This window comes from Haemaphysalis longicornis, unplaced genomic scaffold (assembly GCF_048455015.1).
Source record: "Haemaphysalis longicornis isolate Haplotype H1 unplaced genomic scaffold, Haemaphysalis longicornis Haplotype H1 scaffold_9, whole genome shotgun sequence".
NCBI lineage: Eukaryota > Metazoa > Arthropoda > Arachnida > Ixodida > Ixodidae > Haemaphysalis > Haemaphysalis longicornis.
The window spans coordinates 160,967,039-160,985,671 of NW_027526460.1; the positions used below are offsets into that span (position 1 = coordinate 160,967,039).

Consider the following 18,633-nt stretch of genomic DNA (forward strand, 5'->3'; position numbering starts at 1 on the left):
GGAGGACGAGAATCGCGGTGAGGAATGCGGATATAAATGCCCGGCCTGTCAGGAAAAAATTTCATTAAAAGCGTACAGTATATACGGGAAGTGTTTCGTGCTGAGAATGATCCCCCTGAGTGGTAGCCTGTGCTTGACGATTTAGTGTGTCTTAGAAAGTTTTAAAGCCACGTAGTCAGCCAAGTAGGGCTGACGGATCTTTACAACATGACATGATGTGTGATGTGATGTGATGAAAAAAGTGTATTTTCGTCATCCGGAGGCTTAAACACCAGAGGCTACAACCTTCGACATCGAGACGCCGTGTATCACCCTGGTGATCTTGCGTGGGTGTGGACTGAAATCGAGGACGCGGCCTCAGCGAGCAGAATCTACGACGGTATTTCGCACCCTACCAAATTGAACGACGTGTTCGTTAACTAAACTATCCAGTTGACGCCGGCGGTGACTCCGGCCTGGCACGACGTCGTCGCGGCCCGAAGTCGTCCGTGTGGTTCGCCTGAAGCCTTACTTCACTCGATGAGAAACTTCTTGATAGCGAGGTTTAGCTCACCATTTCTGATAGACCGCGCCGCTGCAGTAGCAAATGGGAGCGCCATTGCGCATGCGTGGCGCCCTTGGCGGCGAACGCCATAGGCTGGGGTTGCACTGAGCCAGCCGTCGGTACCGGAGCAGACTCGAAAACGGTTCGCTAAAGCTCTCTATTCTTTGGACTGCCAATTTATTGCAGCATCGGGTCGAGGCGCGCATTGACGAGGAGGGGGTTGATGCCACGAAGCATGTCTTCTGTTTTGTTTAGTCACGTGTCTTGTTTTCAGCGCCTGGCCGCGTCCGGCTGTGTTATGTTTGTCGACACTAGAGCAGAATGATTTACTTTGATCAAAAATGTTCTGGACCTAGTTCGACTGTTACAAAAGTAATCAAATCCCGCTGCCCTCGACTCGCCGACACTGGCCTGCACACGTCACTTTCGTGAGTCCTCCTTCGCCACTCGTGTATTCTTACAGTTCTGAATAAAGCAGAATTGTTAGCTCCAATTAACTTTGTTCCTGGGAAAAACTTCCGTCGTTCTTTGCTACGTGACACTACTATGTAGGGTCTCGAGACCTTTGAATTATAAATAGTCGTATTGGCACAGTGTAATTCGAAAACCGGGACTATAAGCCACCGCTTGCGCATGAACTTTAAAAATTATATCGCACTTACGTGTGTGATATGACTGCTGTAGTGTGTGCTTCCAGCCCGACCTCTTGAATCTAAATTACTGCTCCTATTTACGCTTTTGAATGACTTCGTTTTTGCACAGATGAACTTATCACAGGTTATACACGTCATTAAATCGGTCAAACGTTCTTTCGAGCTCAAATAAATTGTCCTATGTATCGGATTCGAGGGGTTACCAATAAGTACAATCCGTCTGCGCAACAACCTACTTGCGGGCATGGACGTTCTGAAGGCACTTTCTGTGTCACGTCTGCCCATTCCTCTGATTTTATCCCTCCCAATTTGCATGCAAGCCTTCGCATTTAGGTTTAACAACAGGCCCAATCTGCATGGCTCGTGCTAGCTTTGCCGCTTCTTTAGAAGCCGGATTTCCGTAACAAATCAAAACCAGGCGTGGAACTATCGGACTTCCAAGTCAAAGCATGGTAGTCGACCTAGGCTTATTTCTAGCCTTCTTTATACAAGAAGCATAACAATGATGCGGCATAAATGTTTCTTGTAGACATAAAACAATTTTATTAGGATATAAACAATACAGCACATAATAATGTGGGACTACCTTGGCTGGAAACTCCCTTCCATTCTGTGGGACATTGCCATAGACAATAATACGTATTCCTCCGGATCCTCCGGGCCGAGCGACGAAGCACAAGGAGGATCCCACGTTGGTGTGAAAATTGCGCTTTGAGCTGCGTTGTTAGCCAAGTGTCTGCAACTCTTATAGGTCACGGACGACGACCACAAATTTATTTTCAAACAGCTGCTGCAACCCCCGTCGTGGCTCCGACGGCAAGCTAGTTGCGGTGCACGCCTAATTGAAATATGCAAGTTATTTCGGTCCTATCAGGTTGGGGCTAATCCACAGAAGTACCTATTGCTTTGAATCCGGATGTGAGCAAGACCCCTGCCATGAATGGACAAGTCAACGGGAATATAAATTCTCGTTCCACGATGGCGCTGCCGTAGAGTTGAGAAAATTGTTGTTTTGTTATGTTCAAGAAATATTTTAAAAATCTCAGCTCCTTTCGAGGACGGGAGTGAGGCAAGGAACCAATATTGTTCCAAAACTATTTTCAGCCTGCCTGGAGGGGCAATTCGGGAAGTTTGTAGCCTCCATTACTGCGAAGATACACATGGGCATTGAGAGTGCGCCGCAGTGGAGGGCTCCATATATAATTTTGACGACCTATGGATAGCTAGCGCGCGCCTAAATGTCGACAAAGGGGCGTTTGTGCTTTTCGCCTCCACCAGAAAAGCGGCCACCACGGCCTGTATAGAACCAAAGATCTTGGGCCCAGTACCACAACCCCTTAGCTACTGGGCCACCAACGTGGGTATCCAGATTATATTGAAGATGGAAAGTATGTGAGTGAATGGAACTAGCTTGAGCCACTTGAGGTTTTTCTGACTGCATGAACAATGCCGCAAACGCCGCTCAGATCGGGGTACTGTGGTTAAAGATGAGGCGGTTCAGTATACCCTGTCCTGTTCCACAACGCCATCACTATTCCTGGGATCCCAGACTGTTTTGTCGAGCTGAAGGCTATAGTCATGCCACTGCGCTGTCTTAACTCTCCAAAACTATGCAATGGCCAAGGCTGCGAGCGATGGCCCTCTACGGAAAACAACCGAGGGCGCAGTGCTCGACGGGTGTGCTCGAGGAGAGTTGGTGTTCATACCACGCATACCACTGGTGCTATCAGAGTACCCGTTCCTGTTCAAAAGGCTGTCTTGCCGACTGCTAGCATGGACGACTGCTTCTCACATGGAGGACTGCGCCCCAGTTAATTCCCTTAGCAGCCTCGTTATAATTGCGCAAACGTGGCCACAGAGAAGTCCTATATGAAGACTACAGGTGAATGGGGCTAGGGTTCCTGTAAAACACGACGAAAGCACACAATGCCCACTCCGAAAGAGTACTCGATGCTTCTGCATTGGTAGAATGCGTATCTTCGAGCGACATGAACTATTTTTAACAGCAAAGCTGTTAACGCTCGGCCGTTAAGCCGAAAAACCGAAAAATAAAGTTAGTTAATAGTCAGCGCTCGTGGTTGTCACTTTCATCTTCTTGCGTTTGGTCTGTGTGACGCTGTTCCCCTATTTGTAACGCTCTTAGTTCCGCCGTGGAGCGTTACGAGAAAACTCCGCCAAGCCGAGCGCACGTGAGCGAGCGCCTTGTGAGGAGCTCTGGGCGTCGTTCAGGCTTGCGCGTGGGCTTGCGTCAGGTGAGGAGCTCGCAATAATTAATGCCGCACCTTTATTTGTTGTGCAAGGCTGGAGACACACAGGAACTGGCAGCCCCTCTCCCTCCGTCGGAGACCCGGCTCTTGCCCCTCACATGGATTTCTGAACTTGTCGCTGAAAGTTCTCCGTGACTGGCAGGTGCCGGTCGTTTTGTCCACAGGCTTTCACATCTCTTCCAGAGTAGACAGCGTTAGTTCGCGCTAAAACACATGGAAACCGGAGTCGTGAACTCGCGCCTGTAGCGCGAACTCGGCGTCCATGCTTCCTATTCAGGGTGCGAGGCCACGTCAACTGGCAAGGAGAACAGCGCGCGAGAGATCAGGTCACGAACGCTGGGCACGGACCTTGAAGATCGAGCTACACGACGCCGGGTGCTCCCCACGCGTTGCACGCTAACGTGCGCTTGGTATTTTCTTGGTATTTTTTGCGAGCTCTTCACATGGCGCTGGCCCATGCGCAAACCTGGACGACGCCGGGCACTCCTCACGAGGCTAACTCTCTCGTGGGCTTGGCTAAACTGTTTTCTCGAAACATTCCATGGCGGAAAAGTTTAATCAGTTCGGCTGCTTGAAAAAAGTCGTGGCCTGTTTTCATTGCTCTATAACATTTATTGAAACTTTGGGTGCTTAATGGTATTGTTACGATCGACGTATTGGCACTGCGACGACCGTCTGCAATATTATCGGGTTCAATCACCCAGCCCTCAAGTCGTCTGGTTTTCGCCGGTTCCTTCCCCCGCCCCCCCCCCCCTCATCGACGGGGAGCAACAAGGCCTTGTGGGCGAGGAAGCGGGGGTGACTAATTCAGCTACTGGACACAAGCCGCTTGCTGCGGCTTCACGGTAACCCAAGCGCCCGCCAGCAAGGCAGGTCACCATGAGCGGGAATCGTGCAGGGAGGGATGAACAAAGGCGTGCTGCTTTGCTCTTCCGCCGGCAATCTTGAGCTGCGAGCCGAGCATCGTGGGGCCGCTTCGTTATGGGTCTGAGACGCCGCTGTTTAAAGAAGGTTGTACCACCGAAGCCAACCGAGTGACCTGTGCGAGGGGAAAAGAGCCTTCTCTTTGTGAGTGTGTGGACGTCAGTTTCAGTGCCACGGATTGGTGCATCCTGACGTCAGCCGGTAAAAAAGGGTGAAAGTGGGCGGACCCAGCCTGGCTATTTAATCTCGTGTGCTCAGGAGCACAGAAATTCGTCCACTCAGTAAAACATCATGTAAATATCTGTACATAAAGTTTCTTTCTGCGCCCCACTGGGCACCAATGTTTGCCCCAACTACGGATTAATGAACGCCATCACCGGTCACGCTACCAGACCCGCAACAGTATGTATACAACAATGGAAATAGAATTTACTCCAATTGTGAAACAGACAGGTTAACGGCTTTTTAAAAAAAATTGTTCCCTGTTCTTCAGAAAATTTATTAAAAAGTGGCGTACGTAATTGTATAGAGCAATGGAGGGAAAGGGCTACACCATTTACTCCGATTGCCTAAAATAATTAAAGCAGACGGCTTAACGTTGTCTATGAAACATTAGATGATGTCGGATCTAAAACACTACTGTTTCCCCCAGGGGCCAAACTCTCTATACCGACGGCCGTCATTTTTAAACGACGGAGTAGTGGCATGCAAATTCATGTATTCCCCTCTTCGGAATACCTGTGGAGGGGTGGAAGAGCGCAGTAATCACACAAAACGTACCACTACTCCACGCACAGAATAAAGGGACGCGACGTGTGATTTCTCTGGTCTAACACCCCATCATAGGACTCCAGCTCAGAGGAATACACACACTTGCTAACCGATTTTTGTCTGAGGGACTCCAATGCTCTTTTTGGTAAATAAGCTGATTTTGATTGATTTTATTTGCAAGCCATTACTTGGCCGTTTCAACATGAAGGCCATCCCTTCAGAGAATTTGGTCCCCCGTGGCAGTGATTTTCTCAAGAGTTTAGAGGGCGCTAAACACGGTAAAAGAATGGGCTCGAAGATAAGGCCCAGAAATGTCTTCCCGGAAGAAACACTTTGCCCTCAGCTTGCCGAAACCAGCCGACAACAGCTAACAACGTCTTCTCATAGCATTGATCTTTCGTAAAACGCTCGCTGAGTTGTCCTTAAGCATGAACGCGCTGATAAGTTTACGTGTACTATGAATAAATATTTTTGCTTCGGGTAAACATGTTCGTAAATCTTTTGCTTTTATTAAGAATTTTTTTATTTAAAAGTCTTTCCACGGTGTTGTTCATCGAATAAAAAAGTGGCTTTTCAGTCAGCAGATGTAAGTGATATATTTCAACAAAATCGGCATGTGTTTTGCTCTGACGAAACTGCGGTTGGCTTTGGAATCAAAATTAATAAGAGAAATATATTCTTATAAGTACTCCAAGTTTTTAAATAGCCCGCATAAAAACAAAAATACATGCAATTTTTATTGTGGCATTGTTGCGTAAATTGCGTGCACGAGTTTCTTCTCTTTGCACGCCCTTGGCCAAAAATATTGTGCTTGTAAGCGAGGAACCTAGAAGCCGTGCCCTTACAGCCGGGCCCAGTCGTCGTCGCCCAAGAAATCCATGTCCGTCACCGACATCCTAGGAAAAAGTGACCCGCCTCCGAAGCGACGCCACGGGCTGTCGGCCGCGGTGGCCTCCCGCAGTTTGGACTGGAATTCCTCTTCCTGCAGGATGTTCTTCAGACGCGTGGGCCTGTTTGTAATTATGCCATCGACGCCTCTCCTGGAAGATGAAACGAACTCTTTATTCTATACAACCTCGTTAGCATTGACTAAATGCATCCGAAAGGTATCTGAAAAATAAATGAACAACGTTCGTCCCCAAAAGTTTAAATCCATACAGTTCAGTTCAAAAATGTCCCAAATCATGTAAAAACCCAGTTGTAAGCAATAGGTCGGAATTTACCAATTTTGAAAAACGATTTTTCAGACTGTCAAATAAAGGGACCTGTGTTCAGTACGGTTGGGAAGAAATATTTCTTTTGGTGCGAATATTTTCATCGCAACAATACCAATAAAATATGAAGCCATGCCATCTGGACTGGCGCGAGGTGTTACTCAAAGGCCCGAACACATACTTCTGCTAACCTATCGTATATTTTGTCCGCACATGAGCTATGCGCCTTAATAGCTACCATTAAGAAATTGCTGTGGTTTAGCTCTGGTTAACCCTAGATGACAGTTTAAACTTCTCTACCCTGGCTAGGCCCATTGTCGAGGTAGGTGTGGTATTGCAATGATATGCAGACATGTTTGCAACAAATACGCTGTTTATACATCATCTTTTTTTTATTCACGGCGTTGTTTAAGCCTCCCCGCTGTACGAGAGACCACATCTGGATGTCCGTCTTCCTCCACCACACACGTCTTTGCGCCACACGTTGCGCCCTGGCCTTCCTTCATGGCGCGTGCTTATCGCTGCGGCGGCGGCCTCCTCGCCTTCCTCCGCCTACGTGCGCTTCACGGCGGTCCCGTCGGAAGCGCTCCTGACGGCGCAAGTATCCTACCTTGCCGAGGCGACTAATAGGCGGACAAAGATAAAATGGTCATGTCAGGCGAAGAGTTTCATATTAACTGTATATCTCTATATTGTATATAATCTGTATATATTAACTGTATATTAACCGAAAACAGGAACGGAACCCGAATTTTTGCCCTGAACGGGAACTGAACCGAACCGAACCCGTACTTTTTCCGCCATTTTGCAAATGGACCCGAAGCGCAACGAATCCCAGAAACCGCTCCGACCCGGTTCCGGGGTTTCAAAGCTATAATTTCTAGTTTATTTATTGCACTGCCCTACCTCGCGTCTTAAGATATTTTTCCCCCTTGCCTTTCAGAATCACCAAACATTACGCATATTCTGCAGTTCAACGTCCCATCAAGTTCTTTTCTTATTATTATCATCAATTTATTGTAAAGTTGTACGTATATGCTGTCAGTTTACAATCTCCCTCAGTACTTAGGTGGTGTTTATTATCGTGTAGCTTTCAATGTGTTTGTAATTTGAATGCACCCGTGCTCCTTGTGAAGGCCCTCTGGTACATCAACAAGAAATCCATATCTTCCACTTATTCTCGTTCAAATGTAAAACAGCAGTCACAGACAAAAACTCGTGGTTCTCTACGGGACCGGGACTTGGTTGTACAGGACCATAGTGTGTTTTGTTTACTGCTCTAAGAGAGTGAAAATTAAAAAGAAACTTTGTCCTCTTCAAAACTCCGATTTTAAAGTAGATGCGACAGCATTTTCTATGACCTTGAATTTTCTCAACCTTAACATTAAAGGGCGCATGCATTAAAGACGAATAATGCGGATTAGCGGGAATCTGCGGTCGATTAGTGACAGGATTTGGTGACCTAATGTGAATTAGCCGGATTGCTGTATTCAATAATTTGAATCAGACTAATCAGCGGTCCGGTTAAGGCGAATGGCACACACCTCGATATTTTTGTGGTCCTTGGCATTTTAAATTTCGCGGCGCTCCCCTTCTCGACCAATCCAGAAATTTTGTTGCGCACAAAATACGATAACCACCTGAATGCTATAGAATATTTTCTGTGTGCACGTATTGCGCTGTTATGCTGTTTCTAGCGTTAGATTGACATGTCGCATTGAAGTTAGTAAATATTTCCCTAATGGATATTTTATATTCAACCAAGGGTTGTCAAAACAGGTATAAACTAAAACACTGTTAATTATGCCCGGGGTGATTTCAGTTAAATACGAGCAAAGGGTGCCTGGTCGCCCTCTTCATTTTGCTTAAAATTTGGTGATGATGATTTTAAAGGGACCCTGCAACACTTTTCGAGCAGTGCAAGTAAACCTGCGCGACATTTAGATTACACCCCCAGGAATACCTTAGCCAAATATTACACGTGTACGTGTAGCGGTAACCGCGCAAATCGCTGTGAAAGACGCGGAAAAACCAACCGCGCTCCTTTCTATTTTCCTCATTATGCAGCTCTGGCATGGCCTAAGGGACGTCACTCCGGGCGTGCTGTTGACGTCACAGTTAAAATGGTCAAAATGGCAAAAAAGGTCTTTTCTCTTCGTGTTTCCGGTGCAATCCGCTGCCGTCGGTGGCGCTGTGCACTAAACTCATCTAGGCCGCAACCTCCGGCAACCTGCTTAGTGATTGTGGTTCGAAAAATGGCGTACAGCGAGTCTGCGCGAGCGCTTGCGAGCGTATGAGTTGCCCTGTTTCGAGCAAACGGAGTTCCGTCGACGGCGCGTACTGTCGCTGTGAACGTTTTCGCGGGTGTGCCGTGAGTACACTGTACACCGTGAGTGCACTTGCAATGAGCAGTGACAAGGATAGGCGCAAACGGTGTTCCGTCGTTGGCTGTGGAGACAGCGATAGAGACCGGAGCAGGCATTTGGTGCCCCAAGAACCAGAGCCGCGGCAAATTTGGTTGCAGCTCATCGGACTAACGCCGTCGGATGCTCGGCGATGCATTTACGTTTGTGGGTGCCACTTCGCCAACGAAGCACCACCGCATGTCGTCGTCGGCCTGGTGGGGTGGTTCCGGGCGACCGCCGCCGGCTCTTTTCCTGACTTTGTGGCGAGGAGTGTCCGCATACGGGTCGAAACCCATGTCTGCGCTCGCCGCTTCGAGCCGCGCTCGCAGAGCTGGGTCCATTGCACGACGAAACGCACGGTAGCGAAAGCAGGTATCCGAAAACACAACAATCGGATAACCCACATGAAGGCAACTATGCCTAAATTGCCGCACCGCTCCTTCCGCACCGGAAACGAGCGACTCCGCGTTGCCGAGATAAAAAGAAAACCTGCCGGCACATGACATATCGAAGGCTCCCAAAGAGAACGTCACGAGGCACCCCCCTCTCCGGGAGAGAGCGCGCAGCCTTGGCCGCGTAGTCTACGCTGAGTTGAGAGGAAACGATTATGCGCGATTTTTCATCGCGCGTATCTACGGTGGTACTGAACGGATTTCAATAATTCTTGCGGGAGGAGGTTCCTCCAAACATGCATTCCAAATAGTCGGTTGTAAGTGTTGCAGGATCCCTTTAAGGTTTAACGCACTGGCGCAACGCAGGCGATGCGCTGCGCCGCAGTGGAGGGCTCCGGATAAATTTTGACCACCTGGTCATCTTTAACGTGCGACGAAATCTCGTACACACGGGAGATTTCGCTTTTCGCCTCCATCAGAAAAGCAGCCGCCGCCGCCGAAAATCGAACCCACGACCTCGTTCACAACAGAGCTACGCCTTAACCACTGAGTAACCATGGCTAGTAATTTGCTTAAAATTTATTTAGATTGTAGTGGCGGCAGCACTAGCTGCATTTAGCGCTACTATGATCATGATCCACATCCTTACACAATCATCATCAGCGGTACTTGGCCAGGTCAGCGGTCCCACGCGACGCAAGAATTCGAACACGACTGCGCTCCAGGGGTGGTCGCATGTCGGCGTACTCGACTGGAGCTCGTGAAAAGCAGTCAGCGTCAGAGTGTTGCTACCCGGACTTATACGTCACTGGTAGGTCGAACTCCTGAAGTCGGAAGCACCAGCGAGCTAAACGTCCCGTGGGGTTCTTTAAATTGGCCATCCAACACAGGGAGTGGTGGTCGCTTAATACTTCGAAAGGTCGGCCGTGGAGGTAAGCGGGAAATTTTATGACCGCCTATACAACGGCCAGACATTCTTTTTATGTTGCCGAATAGTTGGTCTCCGCCCTTGAAAGGGTCCGGCTTGCATATGCGACGACTCTGTCCGCGCCGTCTTGCGACTGTACAAGTACAGCTCAAAGACCGACCTTACTAGCGTCTGTATGGACCTTGCTCGCAGCTTCGTTGCCAAAGTAGGCGAGTACCGGCGGCATTTGTAACCGAATCCGGAGTTCTTCGACAGCAGCCTGGTGCTCCCCAGTCCAATGTAAGGTGACATCATTACGGGTGAGGGAGGTTAACGGGGACGCGATGTTTAAGAAGTTTTCTATAAACCTCCGGCAATACTAACAAAGACCTAGAAATCGTCGAACAGCCTTTTTGTCCGCAGGGGTCGGGAATTCGGTCAGACCGACAAAGAACTTTTATTTGTGGTCCTAAGGAACTACGTTGGGGTTGTAGTTGCGGGCTGCTCCCACGTAGGGACAGGAAGGCCGTGGCCGTCCGCTCTTTCCCAGGCCCTCTGAAGACATGGCAGGCTGACAACATGGCCCAAGAAAAGTAGCTCCTGGTATCCAAAATGACATTTTCCCGCTTTCAGCGTGAGACCGGCCGATCGAATGACGTGAAGAACGGAATATAGCCGTCGCAAATGTTCCTCAAATGTGGGCGCAAACACGATGACATCGTCGAAATAAACCAAGCACGTCTGCCACTTCAAGTTGGATAAAACAGTGCCCATCATCCTTTGAAATGTGGCAGGTGCGGAACAGAGCCCAAAATGGAGAACATTAAACTCATAAAGGCCATCTGGTGTTATGAAGGCGTTCTTCGCGCGGTAGCGCTCATCAACCTGGTTTTGCCAATACCCACCTTTGAAATCCATTGAGAAAAAGTAACGGGCATGACGAAGCCTGTCGACGGAGTCGTAGATCCGCAGCAGCGGGTAGACCTCCTTTTTGTGACTTGGTTCAGCTTCCTGTAATCTATGCAGAATCGCAATGTCCGGCCCTTCTTTATTAGCAAAACCACGGGGGACGCCCAGAGACTCCGAGATGGGTGGATGACTTCGTTTCGCAACATCTGTTCTCCTTGGCTTCGGATGGCGTCGCGCTCCTTGGTAGATAGATACACGTTGCGGGTTTTGGCGAATAGGTCTCACAGCGTCCGCAGTAATGATGCGATGCTTCGTCAGTGGTGTTTGACGCAGAGCAGACGATGACGAAAAACAGTCTTTGAAGCTCATTAGCAACTCACGAAGGGCTCGTTGCTCCGCGTGCGGTAAGCTCGTAGTGATGTCAAGGATAGGATCAGGATCGCCTTCGCCGTGTTCAGTGCCTTCTAATACAAAACAGCCATCGTTGCCCGCGATTTCCTCGAAGTAAGCAACGGTGGCACCCTTAGCGACGTGGCGGCGTTCCTTGCCAAAATTTGTCAGCTATAATTCCGCACGGCCCTCGTTTAGGTGCAGCACGCCTCGAGCAACTGCGATGTCGTGATCCATACTCTCGGCGATACCATCGACGGTACAGCCAACATCACACATCACAGAAACTACCCTGCAGGACCGGGGTGCTACGTTCACATCATCGTCGATAACACGCAACGGCGTACGCCTACTCCATGTTCATGGCGGCGATGGCTCGCGGCGAACTTAATGGAGCGCTCCCCTACGACGATTACAGCGTTCTTCTCACTTACGGCCATTCCCCGAATTGAATCCTTGCAGCGCTCGGGGAGGACGACAAACCTTGCAACGAACTCGGAGTCGCCGACAGCAGTCCTGGCGGTACATTCGCCCACAGGCGTCATTCGGTACCACCAGACGATCTAATCTGGAGCCCTAAGCACGGTGTCTTTACTTTGCTAGGCAATCAGTGAGTGTTTGGCTAACTACGGAGTACTCCGCACCAGTCTCGACTAAAGCAGTCACTTGGTGTCCATCTATACAGATTAAAATATCATCCTGTCAATTTCCCCGATACCTATTCTACTCACGGCGACGTCGTGGCTCCTGTCGACGGAATCGTGGGTACTGTCGGCAAGATCACGTATTCTGCTGGGGACGCTGCGTGTTCGGTCTACGAGGTCCTCGTGTGTTGTATCGGCGAGGTCGTATGCTCTGTCGGCGGCGTAGTTGGTTCTCGAAGGTCTTGCAAAGGTCTGCCGGGAGCAACCTTGCCCCCTGAGGTGGCGGCGGTTAGTTTCCACGCCCAGGGCTAGGGGATCTTACACGCGGCGGTCCTCGGGGATCTCGACGGTCAGGAGACGAGGCGCTAGACCGTGACTGTGAACTTCGGAGGATCGGCGGGGGCTTTGTCTGACAGCAAGGTAAGCTTCGATTTCCGCAGGTCTTTGGCCAAAGCGAGGTCGTGAGGCGGCCGGTGAAAAGCCACGAAGCCCAGTTTCACGGTACGGGCAACGGCGGTAAACGTGGCCTGCTTTTCGACAATGGTAGCACAGTGGCTGGTTGTTGTCAATCTCGACACACGTCCGTCTTGCACAACTGCGTTCCATATGAGTTCTGTTGTTGGGACCGAGAGTACGTGGCGGAATCTGCTCTCTTGAGTCGGGGGTCGGTTCGAGGCGCCAGAGGCGGCATTGGGGTGTGTGTAATGGGCAGCTGGCGACGGAGAGCTGTTACATAACTCGCACGTGGCGGTTGTATCTGCTGCTCTGCGATCGAAAGCGCTTGTCGGATCTCTTGGCGAACCACATCAGCAACCGATGCAGGCGCAGGTTCCAGCCCGCCAATGCCACTCAATTGCAGCTCTTCTCGTACAATTGAGCAGATAAGATCTCGAAGGGTTGTTTCATTGGCCATACTTGTTACTGTGCCAGCAGTACCGGAGGAAGTGCCGTCCACGCGGTTGAACTGCCCGCATCTCTCTAGCAGGGCTCGCTCAATGGCTGTTGAGGATGGTTGCGCAGCTTTCAGGTAGCGCAGCTTTCTCGGTTCCGACATTTCAGGGTCAGCCCTCTTGTACAACCGCGCCATGTCCTCCATAAACATAGTCACAGTTTCATTGGGTTTCTGGATGTGCGGCTCCAACAGCCGCCGTGCATGGTCCCGACGGTCTGTGGTGGCGAAACTTTCCAGAAGCTCCTGCCGGAATTCTGCCAACGTAGAAAACCTCGCGTCGCGGTTCTCGAACCACGTCCTTGCACCATGTTCGAGCGAGTAATAGACCTGACGCAGCTTTTAACAAGCGTCCCACTGGTTGAGCGATCCTTCCCGATCAAACTGCTCCATCCAGTCCTCGACGTCCTGAAACATCTCACCGTGAAAGATAGCCGGATTACGTGACTGTTGGAGAGTTACATGGGGAGAAAGTGCTTGCGTAATTGTGTTTCCGGGGCTTGACGTCTAGGTGCCGTGAAGTAAGGTAACCGCACTCTGGCGACAGTCCGCGGTGGCGACGACTATATCGATAGACAGGTATGTGGACCGGGCGAGGCCGTTCCGGGCTGGCCGAAGGTGTCCTTTGCATGGGGTAGTCGTGCCCAGCAACCTCCAGCAGTGTCGCGTGCTATAGACACGCAGTTGCTGAGCCGGGGTTCTTGAAGGTGACGACCAGGTCAGTACAAGCAGCAGGAACCTTTTTGGGATAGCTCGAGTACAGGGTTCCAAGCGCGAGCGCCAGAGCTCTGAATGACGATGGTGGTGGGGGTGGTGGCCCGAAAAATTGCGCATATGAAAGAGCACGCGCACTCAACCACTTCTTCGTCCTCACACTCGTCTCTTGGCGCCGGTGTTAGGAAGCACGTGACAATATAACGCCAGAGAATAACGCCACCGTTCGTTTGCTGATGACGCGATCACTTCCTGAGATGCAGCAGCTATGCGCCGTCGTCGAGAATACTGCACTTCGCGCTGCGCTCAAATTCGCATTGAAGAATATTCCAATCGTCAGCCATTTTCGTAGCGTGTGCTACACCGGCCGAGGTTGAGCAGTCTCGCGTGGCTCCTGAAGAGCCGTGCTGCGCATGCGCGAGGAGCAGTGACGTCACACGGTGCACAGAACGTTGCTCGCTGCTCGGCGTCTCTCACACACCCCACGCGCCCAGCGTCTGCGCTGACTATTGTTGCGCACGTGGCGGCCCGGTCCACCTGATGATCATACGAGGGGTGGAAGGGTGTGGAACCGATAGCTCGTGCGCCGCAGCAACGCCGGCGTGCGCTTTTGGAACCAGCTTAGCTCTGGGGCGATTACTGACGCTGCGCCGGAACTGCTTGATAAATATACATGCCTCATATAATGCGTATACCGCATTGTGTCATTGAAGCAGCAGTAACCACGGTAATCAAGCTATTCTAGAGAATCAGGAAAGCTAAGAATAAACAGCTGAACCTTAGTTCAGGCTGCGTATATCCGGGCATAGCCGAGCTAAGCCACTGCTATTTTTTTCCTCAACGAAACGACTGTGTGGTATGGAACTGCGGGTTTATGACCCGGAATAAAATTAAATTCAATAAAGAAATTTTTATTGCGGAAGTTTGCTATTCAGCATAAGGGGGAATTAAATGTACCGAACACTCCGGATTCCAGAAGGAACCGGAACAGGGTCCATAATGTGGTACGTGTATCCAGGCCATGAAATCAGGCGGACGCCAGAGCGCGGGCTGCAGGTGGCGATATGCACAACGTGTAGGCTTCGCAGGGCATTGCAGCTCCACACCAGGTGCTCTGCTCTATTCTGGTCAACAGGAGCGGGACAAAAGAGGCACGTGGAGTTGAAAGGGGCATGGTATTGAGGTGGCCAGGACCTCGTCACAGCCGGCGTGGGGGCGACTCCCTGTCGAAGACGTCCGGGCAGGCCCTCATCTTGTCGAGACAACCCGCCAGGGAGATCCGTAGCGCGCGGTGGTATGACAGCACGCGCGATGCGCCGTAGGCGTTCTTTTTCACTGGCAAGGCGAGCACCGTTTGACGAAGGTGCAAGAGGAGCTGCATATTGCACATGCACGGGGTGTGTTCCGTAATCTGCAGCCTGCATTGCGGGGTGGCTGTTCCGTTGGCACAATTACACGCGCACATGACATGGGTAAGTGTCCACTCTGTTCTGGATTTCTAGCAGAAGTTCGTTGGACGTGAGAGTTTTACGGAATTCTCGTTCAGCTGCCGACAAATCAGTGTAAATTGTACACTGTGGTAAAGCGTGCTTGATTATCAAAGATGTCTGTAGCAGAGCATCACGCACTACATGGAGTTCAGCCGGCTGAAGGCCACTTCTCCGCAGCTATGTTAGTGCAGATCACTGGATCGGGAGCCACAGTCGGGTTAAGTAGAGCGGTATGAAGTAAGGTATCTGAAGCACTGGCGTCGACAAACATCAGCGTAGAGGAAGGGCTAGCAATGTCCATAGAAGGCGGAATCGGAGCACCCACCGTTCGGGGATGAATACGGGCAACATGTAGTGTATCCGTTATTTGCTGAAACTTCTATGGGGGCCGTATACTGGTGTTTGATAGTGGTGTGGCTGGTGAACCGGTCATGTACGCTGCAACAGCGGAGGAATCTGGGTCAGAGGCTTGTTTTTGGAGGCAGACTTGTCGACGCTGATGCACTAGCTCATCAAATGTATTGAACTGTGCATCCTGTTGGAGAATAGGGACGGGGGTGAGGGATGGAAGAGCAGTTAATGCTCGCATAGCCAAATTGCTTATTGATACGAGTAGTGCCCAGTCTGACTTTGCAAGAAAGTGGAATTGTGCTTGATAAACTATGCGAGGCTGCAGAATGGCTCGGGCAAGCATGCGGGCCACCTTGGAGGCCGCACCGCCTGGTTTTTGATACATGCGACGCAACAGATGCAGCGATTGTGCAGCTTGATGCACAGCGAATCCAAGGCTTTGCAGAACCGGTGGCCGGAATATCGAAGCCCAACACCCCTAGGGTAAATGCTGTTGGTATAGGCGAGCCTTGAACAGAAAAACGGATAGGAGAGGTTGCCAAGTGCCGACGGTCCCGTGCGTTGACCCCGGTTAGAAGTGCTTTTTTGTTAGGAGAAAGCGTTACCTGCAAGAAGAATTACTTTCATCTAGAGGTTGTTGCAGGCGGACACTTTGGACGTAAAGGTCCTGGTGAACAGATCATACCGTGATGTCGTCTGCATACACGATACTATAGATGTGGAGAGCAGCACCAGGTCGCCAGGCAAGACGTATCATGCCCATGTTAAAAAGCAAGGGAGCCAGGACAGATCCCTGAGGCACATTACGGCGGGGTGGGAGGAATCGATATGAGATCTGTTGAGACCGATGGAGAAGTAGGCAGGAGGAAATGAAATCACCTAGGTGGGATGGCATGTGAAGGATATGAAGTACCGCAATGACGGCGGCCTGGCCAAGGTGATCATATGCTTTGTGAACATGCATTCCCAGCACCCGGCATACACGGTGGGATGGCCCGCCAATAAGAATCATCTCGGAGAGGTGGCCCAGACCATCCTCTGCACCAAGGTGGGGACGAAATACAATTTGGCATGGGTGGTATAGATGGTGCTCGTCGGGCCACCACAGAAGGCGTGCGGCAATCATTCGTTCCAACAGCTTCCAAATGGCCACCGTGAGTGCTATTGGTCAGACGTTGGGGATATCTGTACTCGGTTTACCGGGTTTCGGGATAGTGATAACCTCCGCTTGAAGCCAGGCCGGGGGGATCGGACACGTGAGCCAAACCCGGTTGTACGCCTCTAGGAGTCCCTCCAGAGAAGAATCGTCAAGGTTCTTGAAAGATTCAAGTGTTACACCGTCAGGGCCGAAGCTTTGCGGAGTGCAGCCGTGTCAATTGCCGCGGTTAGTTCCTCAATTGTAAATGGGGGGAGTATACCCTCGGTTGTTGCTTCCGATGGCGGAGTACCAGCATCGGGCGGAAGAGTGAACGCAGGGGGCATGATTGCTGGGTCGAAGCCAAAATCAGGGTATAAAGTATTACCCAGCGTATCTGCAAATTCAAACGAAGTCTGGTTGGATCTGAGGAACGCTGACGAAGCAGGATCTGTGGATCGTGGTGATCGCTCCAAAGAACGAAAACTGCGCCGTATGGAGCGTAGTCCAGACTGAGGCCCTAACAAAGCGCACATGTCAAGTAAGCGCTGGCGGGGCAGCCGGCGTTAATGGCGTAGCCATGGCAGTGAGGTGTTTAAGACGGAGTTGGCAAGTCGGAGAGTTGGGATTGCTACAAGCAAACACTTCCGCCTGGCGGCGCTGCGTGCTCAGCTGAAGGAGGCGCAAATAAGGGTTAGGGTGGCTTTCGTGAACCCACTTTACAGTTTCAGAATCTTCAAAAGCCCTTTGTATGGGTGATAAATGGTCCTCTTTGAATGTCGCATCTGACTAATCGATTTCCGAAACTACTCCCAGTTGATAATATGACATTTTTACGATGTAGGTGACGCGAGGGCGACGATGAAAGATCTAGGCAATTGGGATGATGGTCGCTATCCGAAGGTATCCACCATGTCGTATATGTGTGTAAACGATATGACGAACCAAAACATTCGTTGACAGTGACTTTGGTCAGGCTACCCACATCGTGTCTTACGTTGAATGATGTGCTTGGTCCCTGATCATGTGCAAAGATGGCTTCACGTGCGATGAAGGCCTTCCTGAGCTTCCTTCGCAGTTCAGGCCTTGTTCACAGTCTTTAACAGTGCCGAGCATTGATTCTACTAGTGCAAGAGAACTGCGACCGTCATCTTTGCGCTCTCAAACTCTCAGTGGTGTCCCAGTGAACATTTCGGGGCTGTGATCACCATGACTGCTTGGCTAGCTGTCAACGTGCCATGATCACTTGTGGTCGCTCTGCGGTTTCCTGAACTGTGCTCAAATTTAAAGTGAACATTTCTCCAGCACGTGTTTCCCACTTCTGTTATTTTTAACCTGTACTAGTGAATTCATGACCAAGTGTAGTAGCTCCGTGGTTGCCTGAACTCTGCTATAATTGAAAGCGAACATTTCTCCAGTGCGGTCGAACATTTCTCCAGTGGTTTTAACGCTTCTTTTATTTTTACCACGAACTACTGAACTCTGTATACAGACCTCACGTCTTCTGTTTTCTTTTGTTTTATTATTCACCTGACGTAGCATGTTAGCCTATGTGCTGGGCAGACCTCGTCAGCATCATTAAACTGCATTCTCTCTGTCTCTCTCTCTCTTCCCCAGCAGTCTGGCTCCCGCCGCCAAGTAACGGCCGATGGACCAAGCCACCAAGTAAGGTCTTGGGAACGTGGAGGCATACGGGTAGACGTGGAGCGGCGAATCCACTGGGTAGTGTCACTAAATAGAGTAAAGCGACTATGCTCCTTGACCTTGAGGAGACCTGAACCTCGCGCACTCACCATGTCATAGCCCCGGGCTGGGTGCGGGGCATCGAAGTCACCGGCGATGATGATGGGACAACGGGGTTGTTGTGCTGCTATATTCGAAATCCACCCAAACCGAAAAGGCGGGCATGACCACTGCGAGGACGCACATGACATGACACAAGGATGACTGCGCAACGACTTAGTTGAACTTTCA

The 18,633-nt window shown here is 50.5% G+C and overlaps 1 protein-coding gene across 7 annotated transcripts in view; it reads right to left on the minus strand.

Annotated features, from left to right (window-relative positions):
* Nucleotides 1-5,731: 5,731 nt before the first annotated feature.
* Nucleotides 5,732-18,633, minus strand: part of LOC144151343 (dermonecrotic toxin SPH-like) — a 120,590-nt gene continuing 107,688 nt past the window's right edge. For 2 of the 7 annotated variants that reach the window (XM_077682354.1, XM_077682353.1), the window contains exon 9: nt 5,732-6,199. In XM_077682354.1, the coding sequence (XP_077538480.1) occupies nt 6,001-6,199 (199 nt within the window). In that variant the 3' untranslated portion in view covers nt 5,732-6,000. Of the gene's footprint in view, nt 6,200-6,726; nt 6,997-18,633 lie in introns of those variants that run through there. The other 5 variants (XM_077682357.1, XM_077682355.1, XM_077682358.1 and 2 more) reach the window with 5 other exon arrangements.